This window comes from Dipodomys spectabilis, unplaced genomic scaffold (genome assembly GCF_019054845.1).
Source record: "Dipodomys spectabilis isolate Male_0828 unplaced genomic scaffold, ASM1905484v1 ptg000004l, whole genome shotgun sequence".
Classification (NCBI taxonomy): domain Eukaryota; kingdom Metazoa; phylum Chordata; class Mammalia; order Rodentia; family Heteromyidae; genus Dipodomys; species Dipodomys spectabilis.
Genome location: NW_024870681.1, coordinates 11015538 through 11039921, shown reverse-complemented (window position 1 = coordinate 11039921; position 24384 = coordinate 11015538). Strand labels below are relative to the sequence as shown.

General features: G+C 45.4%; 1 protein-coding gene across 3 annotated transcripts in view; it reads right to left on the bottom strand.

The window, feature by feature from the left end:
• Mtmr4 (myotubularin related protein 4) overlaps positions 1 to 24238 on the bottom strand; it is a 34647-nt gene extending 10409 nt beyond the window's left edge. Inside the window, exons 1-18 of one of the 3 annotated variants that reach the window (XM_042691491.1) lie at positions 24157 to 24238; positions 22949 to 22987; positions 18588 to 18677; positions 17656 to 17772; positions 17032 to 17114; positions 14699 to 14859; positions 14488 to 14584; positions 14151 to 14264; positions 12829 to 13025; positions 12450 to 12578; positions 11621 to 11732; positions 10972 to 11167; positions 10550 to 10735; positions 10300 to 10470; positions 10003 to 10157; positions 2177 to 3575; positions 374 to 484; positions 69 to 157 (exon numbers count right to left, since the gene is read on the bottom strand). In XM_042691491.1, coding sequence (XP_042547425.1) covers positions 69 to 157; positions 374 to 484; positions 2177 to 3575; positions 10003 to 10157; positions 10300 to 10470; positions 10550 to 10735; positions 10972 to 11167; positions 11621 to 11732; positions 12450 to 12578; positions 12829 to 13025; positions 14151 to 14264; positions 14488 to 14584; positions 14699 to 14859; positions 17032 to 17114; positions 17656 to 17772; positions 18588 to 18677; positions 22949 to 22951 — 3410 coding nt within the window. In that variant the 5' untranslated portion in view covers positions 22952 to 22987; positions 24157 to 24238. Of the gene's footprint in view, positions 1 to 68; positions 158 to 373; positions 485 to 2176; positions 3576 to 10002; positions 10158 to 10299; positions 10471 to 10549; positions 10736 to 10971; positions 11168 to 11620; positions 11733 to 12449; positions 12579 to 12828; positions 13026 to 14150; positions 14265 to 14487; positions 14585 to 14698; positions 14860 to 17031; positions 17115 to 17655; positions 17773 to 18587; positions 18678 to 20089; positions 20195 to 22948; positions 22988 to 24156 lie in introns of those variants that run through there. The other 2 variants (XM_042691500.1, XM_042691485.1) reach the window with 2 other exon arrangements.
• Between the last annotated feature and the right edge of the window lie 146 nt (positions 24239 to 24384).

The following is a 24384-nucleotide window of genomic DNA, read 5'->3' as shown; positions in this document are numbered from 1 at the left end:
TGCAGTTTAGTCCTCTCTATATATAATGTACTACTTTGAGTCACACTGAATCACACAACACATCTTACCTGCAATGATGTCTTCGTTTGGCCAACCAGAATTCACAGTCACAGTTATAGCAATGTGATGCCATATGGTCTGGAACCCAACGAGTCACCTAACAGAAGGCACAAGGAAAAATTCCAGATCCTTAATGGAGTAGAAAAGTAATATTGCAATAAGGAGAAAATGACAAGGCTGGTCTTTATGACTGGCCACTAGGTGCCTACAAAGATGACACCTATCTCAGGGAGAGCTCAGGCCACAGCACGCCTCTCAGAAATACAACCCACTGGCTTGTTTAAGTTTCAAACACATATTTGCCTAGAAATACCTCAGTTTCCTTCTTATCAACAGGTTCCCAACTTGCTTCTGAAAGGCAGTCTTCGCTGTGATCAGAGCCAAAATCCTCCGTATCACTGCCATCTGACTCCTTCAAACACGTCTGAGGAATGGACGAAGACAGCAACATCACCACTTAGTGTTTATGAAGTACCAAGAACAGTTCTAAGTGTATCACATCCATGAACTTAATTCCTTACAACAGTCTTGTGATGTGTATACATACATACATACATATATATTTTTTTTTAATTTATTTTTTTGGCTGGTCGTGGGGCTTGAACTTGGCTTGGGCGCTGTCCCTGCGCTCTTCAGCTCAAGGCGAGTGCTCTACCGCTTGAGCCACAGTGCTACTTCTGGTTTTTGAGTGGTTTATTGGAGATAAGAGTCTCACGGAACCGTGATCCTCAGATCTCAGCCTCCTGAGTAGCTAGGATTACAGGTGTGAGCTACCAGCACCTGGCTTTATGATGTATATTATAGACTTGTTTTATAAATAAGGAAATTAAGCCACAGAGAATTAAGAGGTGCAACCTGTAAAGCTGGGATTTATACAATATTCTGGCTTCAGAGCCATGGCCTTACCAAAATGTTATACTATAATGTGGAAAGATTAAGCCAAGTGTTGGCAAACTATGGCCCACAGCTAAATCAAGCTGTATAAAACACAGGCACATTCATCCCCTTACATATCATCTATGGCTGCTCCTTTTTTTTTTTTTTGCGGGTCCTGGAGTTTGAATTCAGTGCCTGGGCACTGTCCCTGAGTTTTTGTTTGTTTGTTTCTTTGTTTTGCTCAAGGCTAGCACTCTACCACTTGAGCCACAGGGCCACTTCTGGCTTTTTCTGTTTATGTGGTACTGAGGAATTGACTCTACCACTAAGCCACATTCCCAGCCCCTATGGCTGCTTTTGTGGTATAGGTCATGTTGAATTGCTATAATATAGACCATATGGCCCACACAACCTAAAAAAGGTTGGCTGACTCCTATTTAAAACATCACCCTGTATGGAAAAGTTGTCAACTCTTCCCATTTCATCAGCTAAGAAGTGGGTAACAGGCAATTGGGAATGCCTTAACAGAAAAAAAAGGAAGTGTTCTTATGGGGGATGAAGAAGTTATGGGGTAGAAGATGGCTCTTAGAGGCTTCCCCAGCACCACAGTGCCAGAACTTGATAGACCAGGGCAGCAGAGCCCCAATGGTCCTCGGTAGTCTCATCTGGATTATTCTACAGTATCCTAACCAGCTTCCCAGACTAGGTCTCTTAATTGTTTCATCAAAATTTTACACTGTTTCTACAAGAGTTTCTTTAAAATACAAATTGGGTCATATTATTCATTGGCCATTTCATTGCCTGAAGGGGAAACAAGAAAGGTATTCCATTTGATCCTTACAGCATCTAATTCTCCAGCATTACCTCCCATACCACACTACCCAATTCTCCCTCACAATCCCAGCATAAGTGTGTATACACACATGTACATATACACGAACCTTCTTTAAGCCATACATCGACTCCACGCTTCTGTTTTCTTTCACTGTCTACCGAGCTATAACACACATTTTTTTCAGCACTTCCTTCAGGCCTGTCCTGACCTTTTACTCTACTTCAGCCCCCTAAACTACTGATGCCTCCCCCCCGACGTAACACTTAGAACATCACTCCAGTTGTTTGTTTTTCACCTTGCAACATGAGCAATTAACCCAGTGGTACACAGGTACTCAGTAAACCGCTACCCTTGAATGGGTGGAAGACTAAATGAATGGATGGATGGTAGTTGGTGACAACTTACAAAATCATCCTCATAATCCATAGGAGGCTCTGCTGGAGGGGCACAGCAGTGACGGATATCCAGCCTCATCTGGAGCTCCCGCACTTGTCGCCGTAGCTGCTCCACTTCTTGTTTGTACCCTGCTTCAATTTGCCGTAATCTATGCTGGATCACATCCGTGGGAAAGGGGAGTCCATCATCATCCAAGTAGAAAGGAGGCACTGGAGAAGGGCAGCTCAGAAGGACAGGCTTTGTGCTAGAGACTTGCTTTGGGTGACCAGACAACCACATCCGGTTGTTTTTTCCTCCTGGTCCAGTACAGTGTCCATTGGAATGACTAGAACAGACAGGTGACTTTACACCTTCTCTTTGAGCCCACTGGCCCCCAAAGCAGGACCCTGCGGCCCGCACCTGCTTACTGCTCGATCTTTTGCTGCAACAGCCATAGGAAAGCAGCCTCCTAGGGGTTGTCTCCCCACTTGGGAATGAAGTCACCATCCCTTGGAAGCTGTCCCAGTTGGACCCTAGAAAAGAGAACTCACTGATCTGGCTCTGAGAAATTGGCTTTCGGGCCAATTCTAATGGTATTTTCCCAAAGCGATGATTTTCCAAAAACTGTCCATTCTTAGTATTTCCTTTCTTGCCAGTGTCCTCCTCCCTATCAATCACGTCTGGCACAGAACTGGGCTGTTCTTGGTGGGAGATACTTGCTGTAGACCCTGAGGGATCTAGGTTGAGGAAGTCAGTACTTGGCTCTGGAGCAGTTTGGCAGGGAGCATTTGGTAGACTACAAAGGCTGCCCAGACTGTAATCCAGAACACCTCTGGTGGGCACATCTATCATGGAGTTTAGCTGTGCCTTCTGGGGGACACCTGTAAGGGAGTCCTGAGAAGACTCAGGAAAATTACAGGTTCCATCACACTTGCTAGGAACAACTGTAGAGAGTGCACTGACAGTTTCTGTTTCCAGACAATGTTCAGGTGACCCCCCTAAGCCACTGAAAGTCCTACACAGCTCATCCTGGGCAGGAGGTTCTAGAGCTGGTACTGTAGTTTCTTCCAGAACTTTGATGCCAGTGTCAGAGGTGTTGTTCTTCATTTCCCGGGACACAGCAGTGTTAAGCAGTTTATAATTTAGAGGACAGCTTTTGTGACCCTTGAAATGTTTATTGCTCAAATAATCTTTCTGGTTACTGGGAAGAGCAGGAAGGCCCATTTCTCCTATGCTCTGCTGAGGACCTCCTACCCCAGGTTCCACAAAGGCTGTCTCTGAGCCCTCAGGGTTGTTGTGCCAGGACTCCAGGCTGACTCTGACCTCCTGGCAGTGGTTATTAAGGTTAGGATCACTGGATGTTCGAGTGAGGGGGCTGCTTGTGTCACAGGCAGAAAGGAGGTCATCCATGGATCTGGTTTTAGGTAACCTGGAAGGAAAAACAACATTTGCAGGTCAGAAAATAAGAGGCACTTCCAATATAGAGAATCAGGTCATCAGAGCAGCATCAAGCCAGAGTTCACAATACATGATATTTAAGAGTATAAATAACTGATATGCATCAAAAGCCTATTCAGAGAAATAACGAAGACAAGAAACTGTTCTCAATAGCCCTCATCATTTGTTAGTCTTTAACTTACAGTTTCCCTGGACTATCGCAACCATTCCAGTTTCAACTGCTTGTTTTTCTGTTTCTTTTTTAATTTTTCAGGGGAGGGGATGCTGGAGCTTAAAGTCAGGACTTAAATATGCAAAACACACACTCTGCTTAATTAGCTAAATCCTCAATCCTGCTATTAACTTTTTGTTACTGTTGTTTTGGCAGTGCTGGGGTTTGAACTCAGGATTTCATGTTTGCTAGGCTGGTGCTCTATCACTTGAGCCATATCTCCAGTTCTGGTTCTTTTGCTAGTTATTTCAAGACAAAGCTTGAAACTTTTCTGCCAGGTCTGACCTAAAAATGCGATCTTTCTTCTCTCAGCCTTCAGAGTAGCTAGGATAATTGCTGCGGACATTGGCATCTGGCCCCTACTGATAACTGCTAAATCTACTATTCTAGCCAGGACTATACCTGAGCCTCAAGGCAATGTCCCACCGTCTCTATCACAGTAAGAAAGAACATGAGTTTTGCATCTGGATAACACTGGCTCTGACACCAATTAGCTATATACCTACAAGTAAATTATTTAATTTCTCAAGTATTTGCTTTCCAGCAGCAGTCAGAGTCCTAGAGGCATTCCTACACACCAGGTGAGTAGCCGGTTTTGTTAAATGGCCATCCTGATTTTTAACAGTTAAATCATAGATCAACAAAAGCTTAGGAAAATTCACCTAGAAACAGGAGAGAGTTCACTGGCATCCTCCTTTTAGATGACTCAAACAGAAAAGTCCCCCAAAGACCAACTTAAAATACAGTTTAAGTGCTTGGGTTTTGAACCTTTATTATAATAAATGTTTTAAGTATATTTTTATGTTTGACTTTACTTTTGAGACCAATTTTGGTTTTCTTTGAAGTGGCAAGAAGGTCATTGAAACAGTTATGATTATAGTCCCTGCATCTCATAGCCAGGGTTCAAATCCCAGCTTGGGAACTTTTCAGCTGCTGACTTTAACTTCTTCATACTTCAGATCCCTCATTTATAGAAAACATTTTTTATATATCTACCTTTTTTTTAAATTTTTTAATTGTTAAGATACTGTACAGAGAGATTACAGTTACATGAGTAAGGTAACAAATACATTTCCTATTGAGCATTGTTACCCCCTCTTTTGTTTTTCCCCTACTATCCCTTCCCTCTCCACCTCCCCAACTCCCCTCCCCGCCATGTTGTAAAGTTCATTTTCAACATAGTGTCTTGTACATCTCCTTGTTACATTTTTACAATGGGTCAACCTGTATCCTTGTTTCAGCATTTTGTTATTTCTCATCTCCTCTCCAAATAATGTATCTATAAGATGCAGGGCACCGGAATCAAATACAGTGACAACAGGGGTTATACCATGGGGGAAGAACATACAAAAGAAACAAAAAAGGGCTGGGAAGGTGGCTTAGTGGTAGAGCACTTGCCTTGTATGCATGAGGCCCTGGGTTCGATTCCTCAGCACCACATAAGCAAAAAAGAAAAAAACCAGAAATGGTGCTGTGGCTCAAATGGTAAAGCGCTAGCCTTGAACTGAAGAGCCGAGGGACAGTGCCCAGGCCCAGAGTTCAGGCCTCACGAACAAACGGACCAAAACAAAAAACAAAAAAAAACAAAAAACAAACAAACAAAAAGAAACAAAAAAATCACATAGTACATTAAAAACAGGGCAAAGCAAAAACCTTATGTTCCTATCTTGGGGTTCATTTCACTTAGCATCATCTTATATGGTCATATGTACATAGCTTTTGACCTTTTCTGCTTGTCTGGTAAGATTATCCTAGATGTATACTAATTATTGCAAATAAGGGAAACCATGGGACCTATGTTTCTTTGGGACTGGCTTACTTCACTTAATATAATTTTTTCCAAGTCTTTCCATTTCCTAACAAACAGGGCAATGTCATTCTTTCTGATGGAGGCATAGAATTCATATATATATATAGATAGAGAGAGAGAGAGGCATAGAATTCATATATATATAGAGAGAGAGAGGCATAGAATTTATATATATACATACTAGATTTTCTTGACGCATTCATCTACTGAGGGGCATCTGGGTGGTTCCCTATCTTAGTTATGGTGAATGATGCTGCCATAAACAGTTGTGCTAGTAGCTTTAGTTTAACCTTGTTTGTGATTGTTTGGGTAAATGTCCAAAAGTGGGATTTCTGGGTCATAGGGAAGCTCTATGTGGAGTCTTTTGAGGAACCTCCATACTGCTTTCCAAAGTGGTTGAACAAGTTCACACTCCCACCAACAATACAGTAGGGTTCCCTTTTAGCCACATCCCCTCCAGCATCTGTTGTTATTTCTTGATTATAGCTAGACTAACTAGGGTGAGGTGAAATCTCAATATTTTTTTGATTTGCATTTCTTTTATGGCTAGAGAAGTTGAGCATTTCTTCATGTGTCTATTGGCCATTCTTGTTTTCTCTTCAGAGAAGTCTCTCTTTAAGTCCTAAGTCCCTTATTAATGGGGCAGTTTTTTCCTTTGAGGATTTGTTGGTGGTGGATTTAATTTTTTGAGTTCTAAGTATATTTTAGATATGAGACTCTTGTCTGTTGTATGGCTAGTGAAGATCTTCTCCCAATCTGTAGGCTTTCTATTGATTTTGCTAGCTATGTCCTTTACCATGCAGAAACTCTGCAGTTTCATGCAATCCATTTGTCCAACCTTTCTTTGATTTGTTATATTTCTGGGTCTTTATTAAGAAAATTTTGGCCTGTGTCAAGGAGTCCTAAAGTTTCTCCTATTCCTTCCTATAATGTTTTCAGGGTGCCTGCTTTTACTTTGAGGTCTTTGATCCATTGGAGTTGATCTATCTCTGAGTTTTTTTTGTTCAAGGCTGATTTCTACCACTTGAGCCACAGACCAGTTTTGATTTTTTTCGTTTTCTTTTTTTGGCAGACTTGGGGCTCAAACTCAGGGCCTGGGCACTGTCTCTGAGTTTCTTTTACTCAAGGCTACCACTCTACCACTAGAGCCACAGCGCTACTTCTGGCTTTTTCTGTTTATGCGGTACTGAGGAATCAAACCCAGGGCTTCATACATACTTGGCAAGCACTTTACTACTAAGCCACGTTCCCAACCTAACTTCTGCCTTTTTCTGAGTAGTTTATTTGAGATAAGAGTCTCTGACTTTCCTGCCTGGGCTAGCTTCAAACCACAATCTTTAGATCTCAACCTCCTCAGTAGTAGTTAGGATGACAGACATGAGCCACTAGCAACCGGCTTCAAGTATTTACCTCTTGATTCAACAGTTGGCTAAATAAAAAAAAAAAAACAAGATCCTAGCCAGGTACCAGTGGCTCATGTCTGTAATCCTAGCTTCTCAGGAGGCTGAGGTCAGAGAATCCCAGTTCAAAGCCAGCCCGGGCAGCAAAGTCATGAGACTCTTACCTCCAATTGGCCACCAGAAAACAGGAAGTGGCACTGTGGCACAAGTGGTAGAGTATACCTTGAACTGAAGAGCTGAGGGATAGCACCCAGGCCCAGAGTTCAAGCCCCACAACCAACCAAACAAACAAAACAAAAACAAAAATCCCTAAAACCAAAAAATTAAGGATTTGGAGTTTTTGTTGTCCTTTACACTATTTAGCCAGTAAGCTAGTTTTAACTTTAAAAACAGCAATAAGCAAATATCAAAATTTGTAATACTCAGGCTTTTAGAAAAAGCCAACAATAAAAGCCAAGCATATATGAAATACGGAAAAAAAGCTAAAAAAAAAATTAGCGAGAGAAATATAAATATACATATCCTTTAAACACATTATTTTTGTTTTTAGGAATTAAATTTCTGGCAGAAATATAGCACAAATGTGTGTGTACACGCACACACACACACACACACACATATATATAACATGGATAATACATATGTATATATTTTTTTTTAATTTATTTTTTGGCGGTCCTGGGGCTTGAATTCTGTGCTTGGGCACTGTCCCTACACTCTTCAGCTCAATGCAAGCACTCTACTGCTTGAGTCACAGCGCTTGGAGATAAGAGTCTCATGGACTTTCCTGCCTGGGCTGGCTTTGAACCGTGATCCTCAGATTTTAGCCTCTTGAGTAGCTAGGATTACAGGCATGAGCCACCGGTGCCTGGCTGATACATATATATTTACTGTACATGGGGGAGCTGGCTTTAAGTAGTCTAAACACATATTCTACCATTGAGCTACATTCTCTTAGTGAAATAGTACATTTAAAATTGGGTAACTATGGGCTGAGAATGTGGCTCAGTGGTAGAGTGCTTGCCTAGCATGCCTGAGGCCCTGGGTTCGATTCCTCAGTACCACATAAACAGAAAAAGCCGGAAGTCTTGTTGTGGCTCAAGTGGTAGAGTGCTAGCCTTGAGCACAGAGAGGCTCAAGGACAGAGCCCAGGCCCTAAATTCAAGCTCCAGGATTGGCAACAAACAAACAAATAAATAGGGTAAGCACGACATGTGTTTTGCCATTATTTAAACACACACACCCCACATGGGCGTGAACACATGCCCGCGTGCACATGCTCATGCGCATGCTCACTAAAACATCTATAATAACTAAAAAAAGGGTATGTGGGAGGGTTATCCAAATGACTTAAATCAGGCACACTCTAATTCTGGACCACTATACAGCCACTTAAACAATAAAGTTGAAGAAAGCTGATGACTCACACCTATAATCCTATCTACTCTGAATGCTGTTATCTGGGGATCAAAGTCTGAAGACAGCCAGAGCAGAAAAGTCCAGAAGACTATCTCAACTAATCAGCTAAAAGCAAAAAAAAAAAAAAAAAAAAAGGAAGTATGGCTCACGAGGTAAAACATCAGCCAGGAGTAAAAAAAGCCAAGTGAAAGCTTCAGGGCTTAAATGCAAGCCCCAGTATTCACACACATACACACAAACAAACACAAAAAAACAGTGCTACAATAAAGATATAGTTCTGTAGTAGAGTATTTGTCTTACATGCACAAGGCCCAGAGTCTGATCTCCAGTTCTACAAACAATAAAATTAAAAAATAAATATATGGAAGTAGCTTCATATGTGTTGGCATGGGATAACAGCCTGATACAAACTGGGAAAAATACTTTACAAAAAATTGGGATTTTAAAAACAAAATATGAGTGGGGCACTGGTGGCTCATGCCTGTAAACCTAGCTACTCTGGAGGCTGATATCTGAGGATCATGGTTCAAAGTCAGCCAGGGCAGGAAAAGTCCATGAGACTCTTATCTCCAATAAACCACTCAGAAAACTGGAAGTGGCTCAAGTGGTAGAGTGGTGCTTGCTGAAGTGCAGGGATAGCCCCCAGGGCCAGAGTTCAAGCCCCATGACCAACGAAAAACAAAAAAATGCTGTAGAAACAAGAGTATATGCAACATATCAATCTTAGCTACATGGACTAGACAGCTTGCACCCCAGGGCCTCAGGTCTCAGCATGAGATATTTCTATAGAGATAAACAACAGAAGGCTACCCAACGAAGTGTTAATGGTAGATATCTAGGTAAAAATCAAGAAGGAATGATCCCTTGGCCTCAGCCTGTTGAATGCTGGGATTATAGGTATACACCATCCCACCTGGCCTTGTATATTATAAATTTTGGTATTTGTTGGCTGGAGGATTTCAAAATTGAAATATAACTTATTGGTTGAATATATAAAGGCTTTAAAAAAATAAAAAGGGATACAAATTACTCTCAGCTCACATTTCTCTTTCTAGCCAATATTCAGCATTAATTTAATGTCTTGCTTTAAATTCTAGCCTTTTTCTGAGGGAGTAAAGTCCATCCCTCCACTAAAAACTCATTTCCCTGAGACGCTCCTGGAAGTTATAGCAAAGGTTGTTACTAAGACAGCAAAATCCTCATACCTTGTTATCAGTGACTAAAAATCAATACACCATTCCCACAAGCATTCTTGAAATAGTCTTTTCTTTTTCATTCTCCTCTCCCTGCTTAGTTATGTCACATGGGGTGATAGCAGCTCCAAGAAAGAAGACAACCAATCTTATCTTAAGAGAGGACCTTGAAAACACACAGGATGTACCACAGGCTAGCCAGGAGTCTTGGGCCAAGTTTCTCCCTAACTGACTCAAAAAGTTGCTTTTAAACAGCTCATTAAAAAAAAAAAAAAGAAAGAAAGAAAAAAAAAACACCATTTAGGTGAGATAGGAAGCACTGTTTAGAGGACAGAGGAGAGAATAAGAAGGGATTTTTTCCTCACCTGTCCAGAGATCGACCAGAGAACTCCTGGCTCTGAGCCACTGGGGAAAGGTAAAGATCCACAGTTTCCTCTCCAAGTGTGCACGGGGATGATGCTGGCAGATAAACAGCTGTCCAGAGGTGCAGGGCCCGGACATGACAAACAGGATGCAGAACCTAGGGATATGGCCCAATATTGGTGTTTTGTGAGATGTTCCTGGTCTCTTTTCCTTCCCTAAGCCTTTGACTCTACTACATTCTCCCCACTGACTCAGTCCCTTCTTACAGGTTTCCATGTAGGAGAAGAGTTCAGCCTTACCATGTCTGAGCTGGGTGTGTAGAGGAAGTTATGGAAGTTCTTATTGCCAGCTCGCAGGAGTGCCCACACAGAGCATGTCCGCTTATAGATGTTGCGCTTTTCTCGTTCACAGGGATTGTTGGCCAGGAATGTGCCATAGAGGCAGGAGTACGTGTGCTGCACCAGTTTTACCTAGAAGGCACAGACAGGTTGCGCCTAGGGGTCCCAGAGCACCATTCCTTCCACCTTGGTCACAGGCTTTAGGACTTACCAGGAATGCTTCATTAAATTCAAACAGGCAGGGGAACTGCTTAAGTAACTGATGAACAGAATCAAGCCACTGGAGGAACACAGGGCATTGTTCATTTTGGTCCTCTGCATTCTCCTGGTGGCCACAGCGATCCCCAAACTTGTGCCCAAAATCTAGCCAGTCAGATTCTACTAACACTTGGAAGCCCTGCAAAAAGCAAACAGTTGAAGCCTAAGTTCTCTCTGGAAGGGCCAGGCTGGGGCTGTCTAGAATACCCAAAGCAGGCAGATGACAACTGCAAAGAACAAGTCTGAACTTGGAAGAGGACTCAAAGCCACCAATGTCCTCTATAGAAAGATTCCCAAGATCATTCCCAAAAGCCCATCACTATCCTTCCGGACTCCATTCCCTCCATTCTTTCTTACCCAACCCCCTCTTAATACCTCCAATGTCCTGTAATATGGGTCCAGTAATATTTTGGCCAGGGCTACAATCTGCGGCGTGCGGTCCCAGCCATCAGAGCAATGCACCAACACAGGCCGGCCTTCCCGGTCCACTGTATTAGCCACAAGTACAGCTGCTTTTAGCATCACCGACAAGTGCTGCAGCCACTTGGTACTCTCCAGGGCAGATAACCAGCTATACAAGAAGAGAAATGAAGCATATCACTGAGAGTACTGAGCTACCAAAATCTTTCTACCCCCTCCCAGCCAGTTCCATCAACAAAGAAGGAAGGCAGGGAAGATAAGATGGAGACAGATAAGAGCTTCTAAGAACCAAGAGAGGAACTGGGAAAAATCACATGTATATTTAGCCATTTTATCTCCACAGTTCCCTAAGTTCTTTGAATAGGACAACTGATCTACAAAAAAAAAACAACAAAAAAAAAAAACCAAAGTTCTGTGACCATGCCAAAGTAGTGCCTGAGAAGTATTTAGTGTTTTTGGATATGGTCCCACTATACCCAACTCTATCCGAATCTGAGGTTTCTTGTACCTCTAACTTTCCATTTCCCAACAAGTCCTCCAAGAAGAGGTAGTATTAAGAGATTAGACTACAGGAATGATGGAATTATAGCAAGGGAATACATACTTGCTGGGATCTGGCATCTGGCTACACACAGCCCGGAGGTATTGGAAGCTATTCCGGATGGCATGGATGTTGGCCATTCCCATAAACACAACCTCACAGTTGGGATAGTACTCTGTAGACATAAGAAGAAAGTGGAGCATAAAAGAATGTTCTGGAAACAGGCAGCCAGGACAAGAGCAGTCTCAATGGACAAAGCTTTCCTGGTAGGGCCAAACATTCTGGACAGAAACTATATACACTCTTAACATCCAAATTGCACTTTTATCTTTGGATACTCAGAGTAGTAATACTAGTAGTAGTAATAATGATAAATAGCAGTAGTACAAAAAAATGACAATTCATAATCAATTATCAATAGCTGCTCTATACCAGTACTTTGTGTTTGTATGTGTATAAGTGTATGTGTATATGTCAGTCCTAAGGCCTGGGCGCTGCCCCTGAGCTTTTGTACTCAAGGCTAGTGCTCTACCACTTGATTCACAGCTCCAGTTTTAGTTTTTTGGTGGTTAACTGGAGATAGGAGTCTCACAGACTTTCCTGCCTGGGCTGGCTTTGAACTGGGATCCTCACATCTCAGCTTCCTGAACAGCTAGGATCACAGGTATGAGCCATTGGCACCCAGCCTATACCAATACTTTTATATATACAACCCCTAGTCATCCCAACAACCTTGTGAATTACAGATGAGAAAACTGAGATGAAGTAACTTAAGCTTTATAATCATATCTAGTAAGTGGCAAAGTCCTGGTTCCAAGCAGCTCCCAACTTCCGCCTCACCAAAGCTACCTAGGGACACAGGATACCTTCATATACTGGGTAACAACAGTACCTTCACATTCACAGCCTCCACCCTTGGCCCGGTTAGCTACTGCTGCTGTGTAGGAGCGCGCATCCAGGATCAGCAGTTTTTGGGGTGCTGCTGTGCTCTCCACCCCTGAGCATGCAGTCAGGGAAGAATCTAAATACACAGCAGGAAGAAGACTCAAGGTTAGCCATCCATCCAGCATCACTCCAATCCTATGTGTTCTCTCTCAGAAGAGAGGAATGTGCAAGTACACATTTCATACCCCACCACCTCCCCCAAACAAGAGATCCAGGCCGTCTATATTGTTGTCTTCTTCCTATTATATTATTAGAGACCCCTTGGAAATCAGAGGGGCCATGGAGAAGGCCTGCTGCTTGGGGAACCAGTATCACCTATGTCTTACCGAAGTCAGTGTCACATGCCTCACTGGCATCATTATTCCCGGTGCTGAGGGAGCCCCCACTGGCCCTTGTCCCCGGATCCAGGGCACAAGCCTTGGCAATGGATGTAACGAGATATTCATCATCAGCATTGCGCCAACCCCACCAGCTGATCTCAGGCTGGCTGCAGCGGGCAATGGCAGCCCCATTGCGCAGGTGTCTGACAAGATAGAAGAAATCAAAATGCCCTTGGTATTCCAAGCCTCCAGAAGCCTGGTGAAGACCTCAGGGGGCCAGACCAAGGTCTCCAGAGCCAGCAGAGGATACCAACATATCCAGGTCACGATAATAGCAACCAAATACCTTAACATCTCTAGAGAGCTGGACAGTTTACAAAGCACTATCACACTCATTTTCTCAAATGGGCTCTGTATTCCCAAGGTGACCTTGACTCATCAAATCTGCACAGCACCTGCTCCTGGTTCAGACTTGCAGCAGGAGAACAAGGCTTGAGCCAAGAACATGAACAATTCCAAACCTCACAGTTGCTATCTTTCTCACTCTTTCAGCTACCTTTTTTTTTTTTTTTTCCTGTAGTGGTAGTGTACTAGAGTTTGAATTCAAACCTTGTCCTTAAACTGCATCTCTGGCCCTTTTTTAAAAAACAAAAAACAATCCTTTAAGCAAGGCATGGTGGGTCAAGATTATAATCTCATGTACTTGAAAGGCTGGGGCAGAAGCATCAAGAACAGCCTGAGCTATACCGCGAGTAGATCAGGCTCAAACTACATAGTGAAACCTGTCTCAAAATAAACAAAACATTAAAAACTTTTAAAATGTAATACTGTTCTGAGCTCCCAGACTATACTCTCTGGTCCGTAGGTCACCTTGCCATCCTTTGTACTAATGCAGCATTATGCCCTTAAAACAAAGGCAAGGAGCTGGGAAGGTGGCTCAGTGATATAGTGCTTGCCTTGCATGCATGAGGCCCTGAGTTCGATTCCCCAGCACCACATAAGCAGAAAAAGCCAAAAGTGGCATTGTAGCTCCAGTGGTAGAACACAAGCCTTGAGTTGAAGAGCTGAGGGACAGCACCCAGACCCAGATTTCAGGCGCCACACCGACAAAAAAAAAAGCAAAGGCCTTTTCCTTCAGAGGAAAACAAAAAACAAAAAAAAACCTGAGGTGGTTTTTGTTTTAAAATAATTTCATAGTTAATTCCCCTAGGACTGTCAATTCCCACTTTAAGGTTTGGCTGTTCAAACTTCAGATTTGGATTCTTTCCTTATTGAAAAAACAAACAAATAAGCAAGCAAAAACAACTTCCCATTCCATATTGACTCACCTATACACAACCACAGGGATACGCTTCCAAGAGCGAAAGGAAGCTACATTCTCCAGTTCTTTATCTGTGATCCACACAGGAACCAGCAGCTTCTGGGGGTAACTGGGACACAACCTGAGAATATACGGGGTGGGGGGGGGGGGGGTGGGGGGGGAGGAGGGGGGTGTCACCAAACTAGGTTTAAAATATATGATAACAAGACCCATGGCTTTGTGGGACGAGAATTAGAGCCCTCCTCCCTCTCAGACCCAGGAGCTGTGCCCTTTATACTTTATCCACATATGGAGAAAGTTTGGGTCTGAATTGGGGTTTTTGTCTCCCAGCCACGCCCTCTCACTTGTAGTTGCTGTTGATATGTGAGACTCTCCAGACATTCTGTAGGTCAAAGCCCATCCTCGCCAGCTCTGCCTCCTGCCGACATCGTATGTGCTCTCCTGCAACACAGCCCCCACCTGTCAACTCCCCAGAGCACCAATGTCCAGACGTAGAGAAGGGATGAGAACTGAGGGTTAAGAAGCAGCCTCCCCAAGAAAACAGCCCAACCTCACCAGGCTGACACAGATGGGTGTGCTGGTCCTCCTCAGTCAGCCCTAGGCACCAGGCATGATAGGCAAAGGCAAACAGATCCTCAGGCTTGGCAGGTCTTGCTGTGGCCCTGCTTAGCCTAGAGAGCCACTCTTGGCACTGCTTGAAAGTAGAGAAGTGGCACCTGCCAGGAAAGAAGTCACAGGTTTGGATGAGGCAAGAGACAGATATGCCATGGGGCCATAAGAGAAAAAAAACCACAGAAAGTCTATGAGAGGAGGCTGCAAAGCAAGGTTAGGCAATGGGACTCTCCTATGGGGACCAAGGGTACTGGCCAGCCTCCAATCATCTCTTGTGACAATTCTGGAGTAAGTTCTGCCCACCATATTGCCACATGTTAAGTTTTCTTTCAGCAACTAGCCTTTAGCCATGACTTTGAACACATGCAGGATCTAAACTAGGCATCCTCATAATGCTTCTTGAAGTCATTCCAGCCCTCTCTTGGTATCATGTTCAATTATCTTTACCATTACTTCCAAAATAGACCCAGACTCTGATTTTTACTACAATGACTACAATTTTGACCACAATGACTCTAGCTAGGCCCCCAACATGCCTCACCAGGGAAACTGAAATAGCTTCCTAACTAGTCCCCCAGCTTCTGCCTTGGCTCTTTCCTGTTTTCTTCCATCTCGTCTCAATATAGCAGCCAGAGTGATTCTATAAAACATTAATCAGTTCACGTCACTTCTTTGCTTAAAACCCTCCAGAGATTTCTCAATTCCCTCAAAGTAAAAGCTAATCATCATGACATGCCACCCTCCTCCCCAACTGTCCTCTCAGGCCTTATCCCCCGATACTCTCCCCCATGTGCATCCTTCCAGTCACACTAGCCTCCAATCATTCTTCAAATATCCAGGCAGAGGCAGGAAGCCACCACAGGTGGAATAGTACTCACTGTTGCCTCTAGCACACTCTTCTGTCAAATCCCCTCATGGTCATTTTTCAGATCCTGACTCAACTGTCACCTCTCCTGCATAAACATTCACTGATCAAATGATCAATCAATCTTCCTCCCTATAACACATCCTCTTTACCTTTTTCTTTTCTCTCCCAGTAATGGGGTTTGAGATCAAAGCCTCCATTTGAGCCATACTGCCTTTTTTGCTTTAGTTCTTATTTTTTCAGGTAGAGGCTCATGCTTTTGCCTGGGGCAATCCCTAGATTATTATCTGCCTACCTCTACCTCTCAAATAGCTGAGATTATAGGCACAGCTTCAAATAAAGAAATTTACTATAATATCTTTTTCTTGGGGGGTGGGGGGCGAGGGAGGGGTCATGGGTTTTGAACTCTGGCTCTTCCTCAAGGCGAGCACTCTACCACTTGAGCCACAATGCCACTTCTGGTTTTCTGATGGAGAAAAGAGTCTCATGAATTTTCCTGCCTAGCTTGGCTTTGAACTGTGATCCTCAGATCTCAGCCTCCTGAGTAGCTAGGATTACAGGCGTGAGCCACTGGTGCTCAGCTACAATGTCTATCTTGTTTGAGACAGTCTTGCAAATTTTTGGCCCAGGATGGACTTAAACCACAATCCTCATATGTCTTCTTTCCATGTAATTTTAAGATTTCAGGTAGGTAATACTATGCCCAGCCCCTTCTTCCTATTTTAGTTTTTCCTTTATACTTACCTCATGTAACATATTTCATTTACTTTTTATGGTTAGTATCTCCCCCATTGAAATATAAGCCCCTTAAGAGCAAAGAGATTTGTTTATTTATTCTCTGCTATATCTTCAGACCTAAAACAGTCTGGTATAGACTGCTCAGTAAGGACACAGTAAATGAATAAATAAACCAACAATAATGTGAGTGTGCTCTGTCAGATATTGTCCTTAATTGCTTCCATATACATTATCTCACTTAATCTTTATGATACCTCCATGAGCTCAGGTCAAAAGAGTATGGCTAGATAAACTGACCTCCCAATCTAAAACAGAGAATAGAATTTTCATTTTTTCCTCCAATAGGTAAGGTGAAAGGATATCTTTCCTTTTTTTTTTTTTTTTTGGGTCCGGTCATGGGGCCTGAACTCTGGGCCTGGGCGCTGTCCCTCAGCTCTTCAGCTCAAGGCTAGCGCTCTACCACTTGAGCCACAGTGCCACTTCCGGCTTTTTTCTTTTTGCTTATGTGGTGCTAAGGCATTGAACCCAGGGCCTCATGCATGCAAGGCAAGCGCTCTACCACTGAGCCACCTTTCCAGCCCTATTGTTCCTTTTTGTGTTCCAAAGAAACCCTGAAACAGACCTACTCAAGATTGAAGGTAAGAGGGCATGAACGAGGCCTCAATGTTCTCACCTGACCACTTTGGAGTCCTTGCAAGCAATGTGTAACTGGAACATATCACGGCTCTCCACACTGTCAATCATCCGGAGGGGGACCTTCAGAGAAGGGCAAACAGACTCAGATCTCCCACTCTTGGCACCACTCATCCCCCACCCCAGCCCAGGTGCTGATACACTAATGGAAGCAAGGAAACTGGCATTGTCTGAAGGCCTGTTATGTGCCTGGTAACTGTGCTGGTTCCTTTACATATGTGATCAATTAATAACAATAGCCCTACTAGGTGTTTTCACTTTATATTTTAAGGAGAAAGCCAGACGTATCCAAGGTGATACAGCTAATAAGCAGCAGTGCAGGAAAAGAGCCTAGGTTTGCCTGGTTCCAAAGCCCATGATCTTCTAACAAAACCACTGTGCCCCTAAGAAAGGCCCACAAAGTAAAGGAAAAAGGAGAAGGAAGAATGAGCCAAAGACAGAGACAGACCTATGGCCTAGAAGAATGAGAGCAGAGAATTTACTTCTCTGGCCAGTGAGAAAAATAAGGACACTCCAACTGTTTTTAGAGATCTAATCAGATAGAACAATGGAATAACACCATCTTAAACCTCCGATTCTATAGGAAAATGAGAAAGAAACTCACGTTGATGACAGAGTCCTTGAACTTGATATGCAGTCGGTAGTTGGAAATGGCAATGAGAGCATCAGCAGCCCGACCCAGGAACTCCACTCCCTCACCCTGCAGCACTGTGAAGGGTACCTGCCAAGGGTCAAGGGAAACTCAGTCCAGAATTGAGTGTCCTCCTCATTCTCTTCTGCAGACCCTGTTCTGTGGGATCTCATCTGGAAAAGCTGAACCAAGGCAGGAAAGGAGTCACAGCACTAGGCCCCAGCTGCACAGGAAAACTGCCTTTCCTTCCCTGGGGCCAAAGATTCCAAAAATATATATAACAACCAAGCCCCCAGCCCTCCAGATATCCATGAGCAGGAAGCCAGAGCTTGGAAACTAGATCCTCTTAGAATTTTTTTTTTTGAGAGAGGGTTTTGTTTTTGTTATTGTTGTTTTTTGGTTGGTAGTGGAGCTTGAACTCTGGGCTTAGGCACTGTCCCTGAGCTCTTCAACTCAAGGAGAGTGCTCTACCACTTGAGCCATAGTGCCACTTCCAGTTTTCTGGTGGTTTACTGGAGATAAGAGTCTCATGGACTTTCCTGCCTGGGCTGGCTTTGAACTGTTATCCTCAGATCTCAGCCTCCTGAGTAGCTAGGATTACAGGCATAAGCCACTGGTGCCCAGATTAGAGAGGGTGTTTTTTGTTTTGGTTTGGTTTTTGTCGGTCATGGGACTTGAACTCTATGACTAGGCACTGTCCCTGAGCTCTTCAGTTCAAGGCTAGTGCTCTACCACTTGAGCCACAGTGCCACTTCCAGCCTTTTTTGTTTATGTGGTACTGAGGAACTGAACCCAGGGCCTCATGAATGCAAGGCAAGCACTCTACCACTAAGCCACCTTCCCAGCCCCAAGAGGGTGTTTTTTTTAACTGTACCTCCAACCCTAGGCCTCCAGTTCCACCTTACCTGAAGGTTTTCCTCCTCCTTCACTAGTTCCTTGGGGGGAAACAGATCCTTGGCTTGGATGTACTCCAGGCTGGGGGGGCCCTCCTCACCCTGTAGGAAGGCCACATCCCTGAGTCACCAGGCTCGACTTGGCCCCTGAGAATCACTTGCTTTCCTTCCCCATCAATCGAAAAACACTCCCCACACACTTCTAAAGGTTCTGGCTACTGGAGAAGTTAAAGGAGAGCTGGCTTGGTTGAGGTAGGGAAGAGTGAAATGAAGGTGCCCTGGAGCCTAATAAACCTAAAAGAACCTAAGCCAAGGAGGAACTGGAAACCTGCACTTTTTAAAGAGGAACTCTCCTTAGAACGTAAATTTCAAAACTAGGAGGAGGGGAGAAAACTAAGAAAAAGACTAGAGTGAGGACAAAACAGGAGCAAGGAATGGGAATAGGAGAATGTTGGCTGCAAGAAAAGGAGCCAGGTGTGGCAATTGGTTACATAGAGCAGGGCAATCAGGCACCCTCAGCAACAGAAGCTTCAATCTGGTGGGTGAAAGGAGACAAAGAAGAGTAGGTTGGGGGGATTCAGTCCCATGCCTCTAGAGGGCCTTCGTGGATACTTTCAAAAGGAGGATGTGTTTTGGAGCTGAGCTTATCTTCCTATTAGGCCCACTAGGCTGACAAGCCTCCACTACCTGCCAAGCAACCTACCCCGCCTGCTGATCTTAGGGGAATTCCAGAGGAATACCAACAGCGAGCAGAAGTCACTCTGCTCCCAACCACCGAGGAGGGGAAACGAGAATCCACGCACCAGGGAGAGGCCAACAGACCCAAAAACAGCCAAGGCAGAGTAGAAAGGGGGAGAGGGTGGCAGACACCCACGGGGGTGGGGAGGGAGGGAGGAAGGGGTTGTAGGTGTGGGAACATCTGAGAGGACAGATGGGGAGAGCTGGGAAGGAGCATTAGCCAGAGGGGAGGAGGGGAAACCAGGGAATGATGCAGAGGCACAGAGCCCTGCAGAGGCAGGGAAGGTGAAGAAAAAAGAGCTGTCTGGGGGACAGTCAAGGAGAAAAGACTAGCATGTCAGGTGAGAAATGGAGTGTGGAAGGGGGAGGGGACTGGAGATGGGGAGACAGCGTACAGTCATCCTAAACTCCCCGACCAGCCCCCTAACATCCCAAGCAAGGATGCAGCGGGTGGGACCAAGATGGAGAGGCGGAGGTAGAGGGATGCACCCCTGCAGGGCGGGGCCTGGAGATCTGCAGTCAAGGGCAGTGGCTGCAGGGCCAGGATGGGTCACAGAATTCCCACCACGGCCTCAATCCCCAGCACCCGAAGATTGAAGCAAGACCAAGAATGAAAAGGGCTGACCCTCCACCCCGGCTACCAAACGTGGGTCGGGCCAGGGGCCCTGGGAAGGGGGATGGGCTGACAGTATCTCAAGGGCTGGCCTTGGGCGGGGCTGCCAGTGCAGCAAGCGGATGTATCCCCCGGACCCCCCTCAGGCAGGCCTGGCACTTACGAAGCAGCTAAGCATGGAGCAGGAGACACGGCCGGTCAGGCTCATGGTCGCGGGCAGTCTGGGCCAGCGCACATGTCCCCGGAGCTGCTGCGCTGCCCGCCGGCCCCGGGCACCCGCCGCATCCCGGCTGCGGGACCCGCCAGGTGCAGCCGCGGCCAGAAGCGAGCGCGCGGGCGTCGGAACCCCAGCTCGGCTCCAGCGCGCCTCTCCCCTCCTCTCCACAATGGAGCGGGCCCGGCTCCGCCCTCCGGCACGAGCGCGAAAGGGAGGGGACCCGGCGAGGGGGAGCCCAGGACAGCGCCGGGTAGGCGGAGGCCGAGAGGCTCACGCGGCCCCGCCCACCACCCAGGCCCCGCCCTCCGCGCAGTCCCCGCGCTGCGTGGGAGGACAACCCCAGAGACATCTAGGGGCGTTCTGGTGTGTGGCCTAGGGGACCGCCCGAGGATCACTGCACAGGGAAGGCAGGGCCGCCCCCGCCTTTTCGTTTCTTATCTTGCCAGGTGAGCCGCCCCACGCCCCTTGTCTCACATAGCATTCCTATTCTCTACAGTTCCCTCCCCGCCAGCTCTTGATGCCAAGAAACAAGTTCCAGCAGTATCTCCACCCCATAGACCCTTCCAGTTCCAATACTTTCTCCTTTCCAACCAAAATTACCACTATAAGCGTCCTCCGCTCAGCTGACCTCACTGAACTCTTTTTGTCCCCCTTAGAATGAATACTGGTCTGGTGCCAGGTTAGTCATTCCACACTCCTGAAAGGGAAATCCTTTGCATTTTTTATTTCATGGCTTTGCCCAACCCTTCTCCCCCCTTGTTTCACATCCTCTGATCACTGGAATAGAAAATACTTATTAGAGAATTTCTTAGTCTGGAAAAGACTAGAGAAGCTGTTAAAAAAAAAAAAAAAAAACCACCAGAAATCAGGGCTGGGAATGTAGCTTAGTGGTAGAGTGCTTGCCTAGCATGCGTGAAGTGCTGGGTTCGATTCCGAGTACCATACGAACAGAAAAAGCCAGAAGTGGCACCTGTGGCCCAAGTGGTAGAGTGCTATCCTTGAGCAAAAGAAGCTCAAGAACAGTGCCTAGGCCCTGAGTTCAAGCTCCAGGACTGGCAAGAAAAAAAAAGAAAGAAAGAAAAAAGAAAAAGAAATCAAACTCAGGGGTAGAAAGAGGGTAAAAAGTTGGGTTGAGGACCAAGAAATAATGAGTACAAGTTGTACACTGTCACTAAGAATAACAAAAGGAGCTAGCTAGACCTCTGAAATTTCATGTACTCAGAAAAGCAGGGGTTTTGTTTTTGGGGAAGGGAACTAATGGAAAGAAAAAAAAACGACATTTTATTAAACATCTATGAGTCAAGCCATTTCAAACATACTTGAACTCTCCAGGAAGTCTTATCCTGTTTTTATGATGAGACTTTAGATTTAGAAAGTATGATTAGCTAGTATGCGATTTGCCTAATGTATTTAAGTGGTGGTGCTAGATTTACAATTAGCTGAGGCGAATATGAAGAGTATGCTATTTTTCAGGGTATCACAGAGGTAAAAAAAAGATTGTAAGGCCAGGGCCTCTGGGATTCTTTCCCTTTTTTTTTTTTTTTTTTTTTTTTGTGTGTGTGTGTGTGTTGGTATAGGGGGTTGAACTCAGGACCTCATGCTATTGCTTGGCATTTGTGCTCAAGGCTGTGCTCTTCCAGCCTTTTGATGGTTAATTAGAGGTAAGATCTCAAGGACTGTTCTGCCCAGGCTGGCTTTGACTCACAATCCTCAGATCTCAGCCTCGAGGGGAAGGCTGGGAATGTGGCTTATTGGTAGAGTGCTTGCCTAGTATGCATGAAGTCCTGGTTTAAGTCCTCAATACCACATAAACAGAAAAAACCAGAAGTGACTGTAGCTCAAGTGATAGAGTGCTAGCCTTGAGCAAAAGAAGCTCAGGGACAGTGCCCAGACCAGGACTGGCGACAGAAAGAAAGAGAGAGAAAAGGAGAGAGAGAAGGAGAGAGAAAAGAAAGAGTACAGGGGCTTTCTGAGAAGAAACCAGACCAATATTACACACACCACAGATGCACATTTCTATAGAAGAAAAATTGGGAAGGAAGGAGTCCTCTCACCAACTGAATTCATTGACCTGTCCCTAAGCCCAGGCACTTGAAATAGAAAAGAAGGTTAAGAGCCAGGTCTAGGGAGGCTTTGCAGCTCTCCTTTCTCATCTCACTGCTTCCTTCCCCCAGTTCTCAGGAATTAAGGAATTCCCTGAATTTGGGGTGAAAGGGCAGTTACAGTTAATCCATAGGATTGTGATAAACTACATCTAGTGATATTCAGGATGCTATACTGTAAGATATAAAGTCAGCTGTCACATACAGTGACAGACCGCAGTACCTAGGAGCTGGAGAAGGCCAACAGATTTGGTGGAATCACTCCTGATACAGCAACTACAACATTCCTGGGACCCATCAGAAGTCCAAGGACCTTAAGTAATGAAGACCTGGCTCTTTAGGCTAGAATGTGGAGATTTTCCCAGGAACACAAGAAAAGGAAGAGGAGGACTGTTAATGAAGCACATGCAGAAAAAACAACTATAGGTTTTGGATCCAGGGCTGTAAACTGCCTTATTTTTTTCATTCCAAAGAAATCCTGGGCTGGGAGTGAAGCTCAGTGGTAGAACACTTGCACAGTATGTTGCAAGGTCCTACAGCACAAAAAGAAAAAAGAAATTCTCATATATCTCCAGGGCAGAGGAACCTGTCCAGAAGTTGAACAGAATAGCCTGGAGCTCAAGGTCCAAGAGGGGTGGGGCAGCTTCACAGAGATGAATTCAGGATTATAGAAAACACAATGGTATGAGGAAAAATTACTCACCATTCTACCGGGGTGAGGGTCCTGACTGTCTGTTAGTCACTATAAAGAAACACAAACATAGAGTAAAAAGCACCATTAACATTACCATAGAATCAATAAACACCCCACACCTACCCCTGAACTACTTCTCTACAGTTCTTATTTTCCTCCCTCACACAAGATCCAAGCTCTCAACAAGCCACCACACCAGATAGGGACAATGGGGGCCACATGGGGAGAAAGCAACAAGTGTCTTGCAGGGCATAAGTTAGCCATAAAACTCTGAAGCAGAAATGAGTATCATCCACACTTTCTCAGTAGAACTGAGTACTGACTCACAGATCAAGAAGGCGAAGTAGAATACTCCAAACTCTGTCCTTTTCAGGAGAGCAGAAGAAATTCCAACTTTGAAGATACAAAGGCTCCCCAATTTTTGCCCTTGTGGAAGCATGAATCCACAGGACTGTTTGGCTATTCTCTTGGGCATGGGAGTAGCATCCACCTGACCTATTACTGGGGACAGAGTCCAAAGCATGGGGCAAGAGAGAAAGGACCACAACCTATGATAAGAGAGCAACAAGGCTGGACAGGGCCTGCTGAGCATACTTGACACCAAGTAGGGTGGAGGTTATGGGGATGAGACAACACAACAGGAAAAGAATCAGACCAGGTAGGCCTGGGAGTCAGTATCTGTCAAATGAGTTCAAGTAACAAGAATTTCAGGATGAGGCCTTCTAGGCCCACTTAGTGAGCCAGGCCTAAGTCAATTGATATTTTCCTTCAAACCTGCTATGTCTCTGAAGCAGTGTGGCATAGCTTCTGCGGAGCTAAAAGCCTCTACGTGTGGTCCCACCCATCTCCTCCCGATCACACTACCCTCTGCCTCTGCCCACCTTCCCTCACTGGGGAGCCCGCAAGCGGCCAGCCAGAGGTGCTGCCTCACCGCCCACTGGCACGCAGCCTCAGGAAAACAGAGGGAGGAGGAACAGGGACCAGACCTGGGAAACCCAGGGCTCCCTGACCTAGGGAATCTGGTCCTGGGGCACGGGCCAAGCTGGCAGGGGATCCCAGGTGCCCAGGTTCCAGAGGCGGAGCCTAAAGACTCGGAGGTGGAGCCCCGAATGACAGAAGGCGGGACTCAAGAAAGCCAGTGGGGGGCCGGGGCGGGCCGAGCCAGGCGAGGTCTTTGCGGTTTCCAGGCTGGCCGTGCACGGGGCACAGTGACTCACCCAGGCAGTGTCCGCCCGACCCTCCAAAACAGCGCTCTCACCACTTCCGTCTCCCGCAGCTGCTGAGGCCGCGCAGCTCGAACCCCACCACGGTCCCCTCTCCTCAACCAATCGTATCGAGGGCCTGTACCCGCCCTGGCCAATGGCCACACCAAGTCCCGCCCTACCTCATCACGCAGCTGCCGCCTTCACTCTCCACACCGCTCATTGGTCGAGTGAGCAGACGCC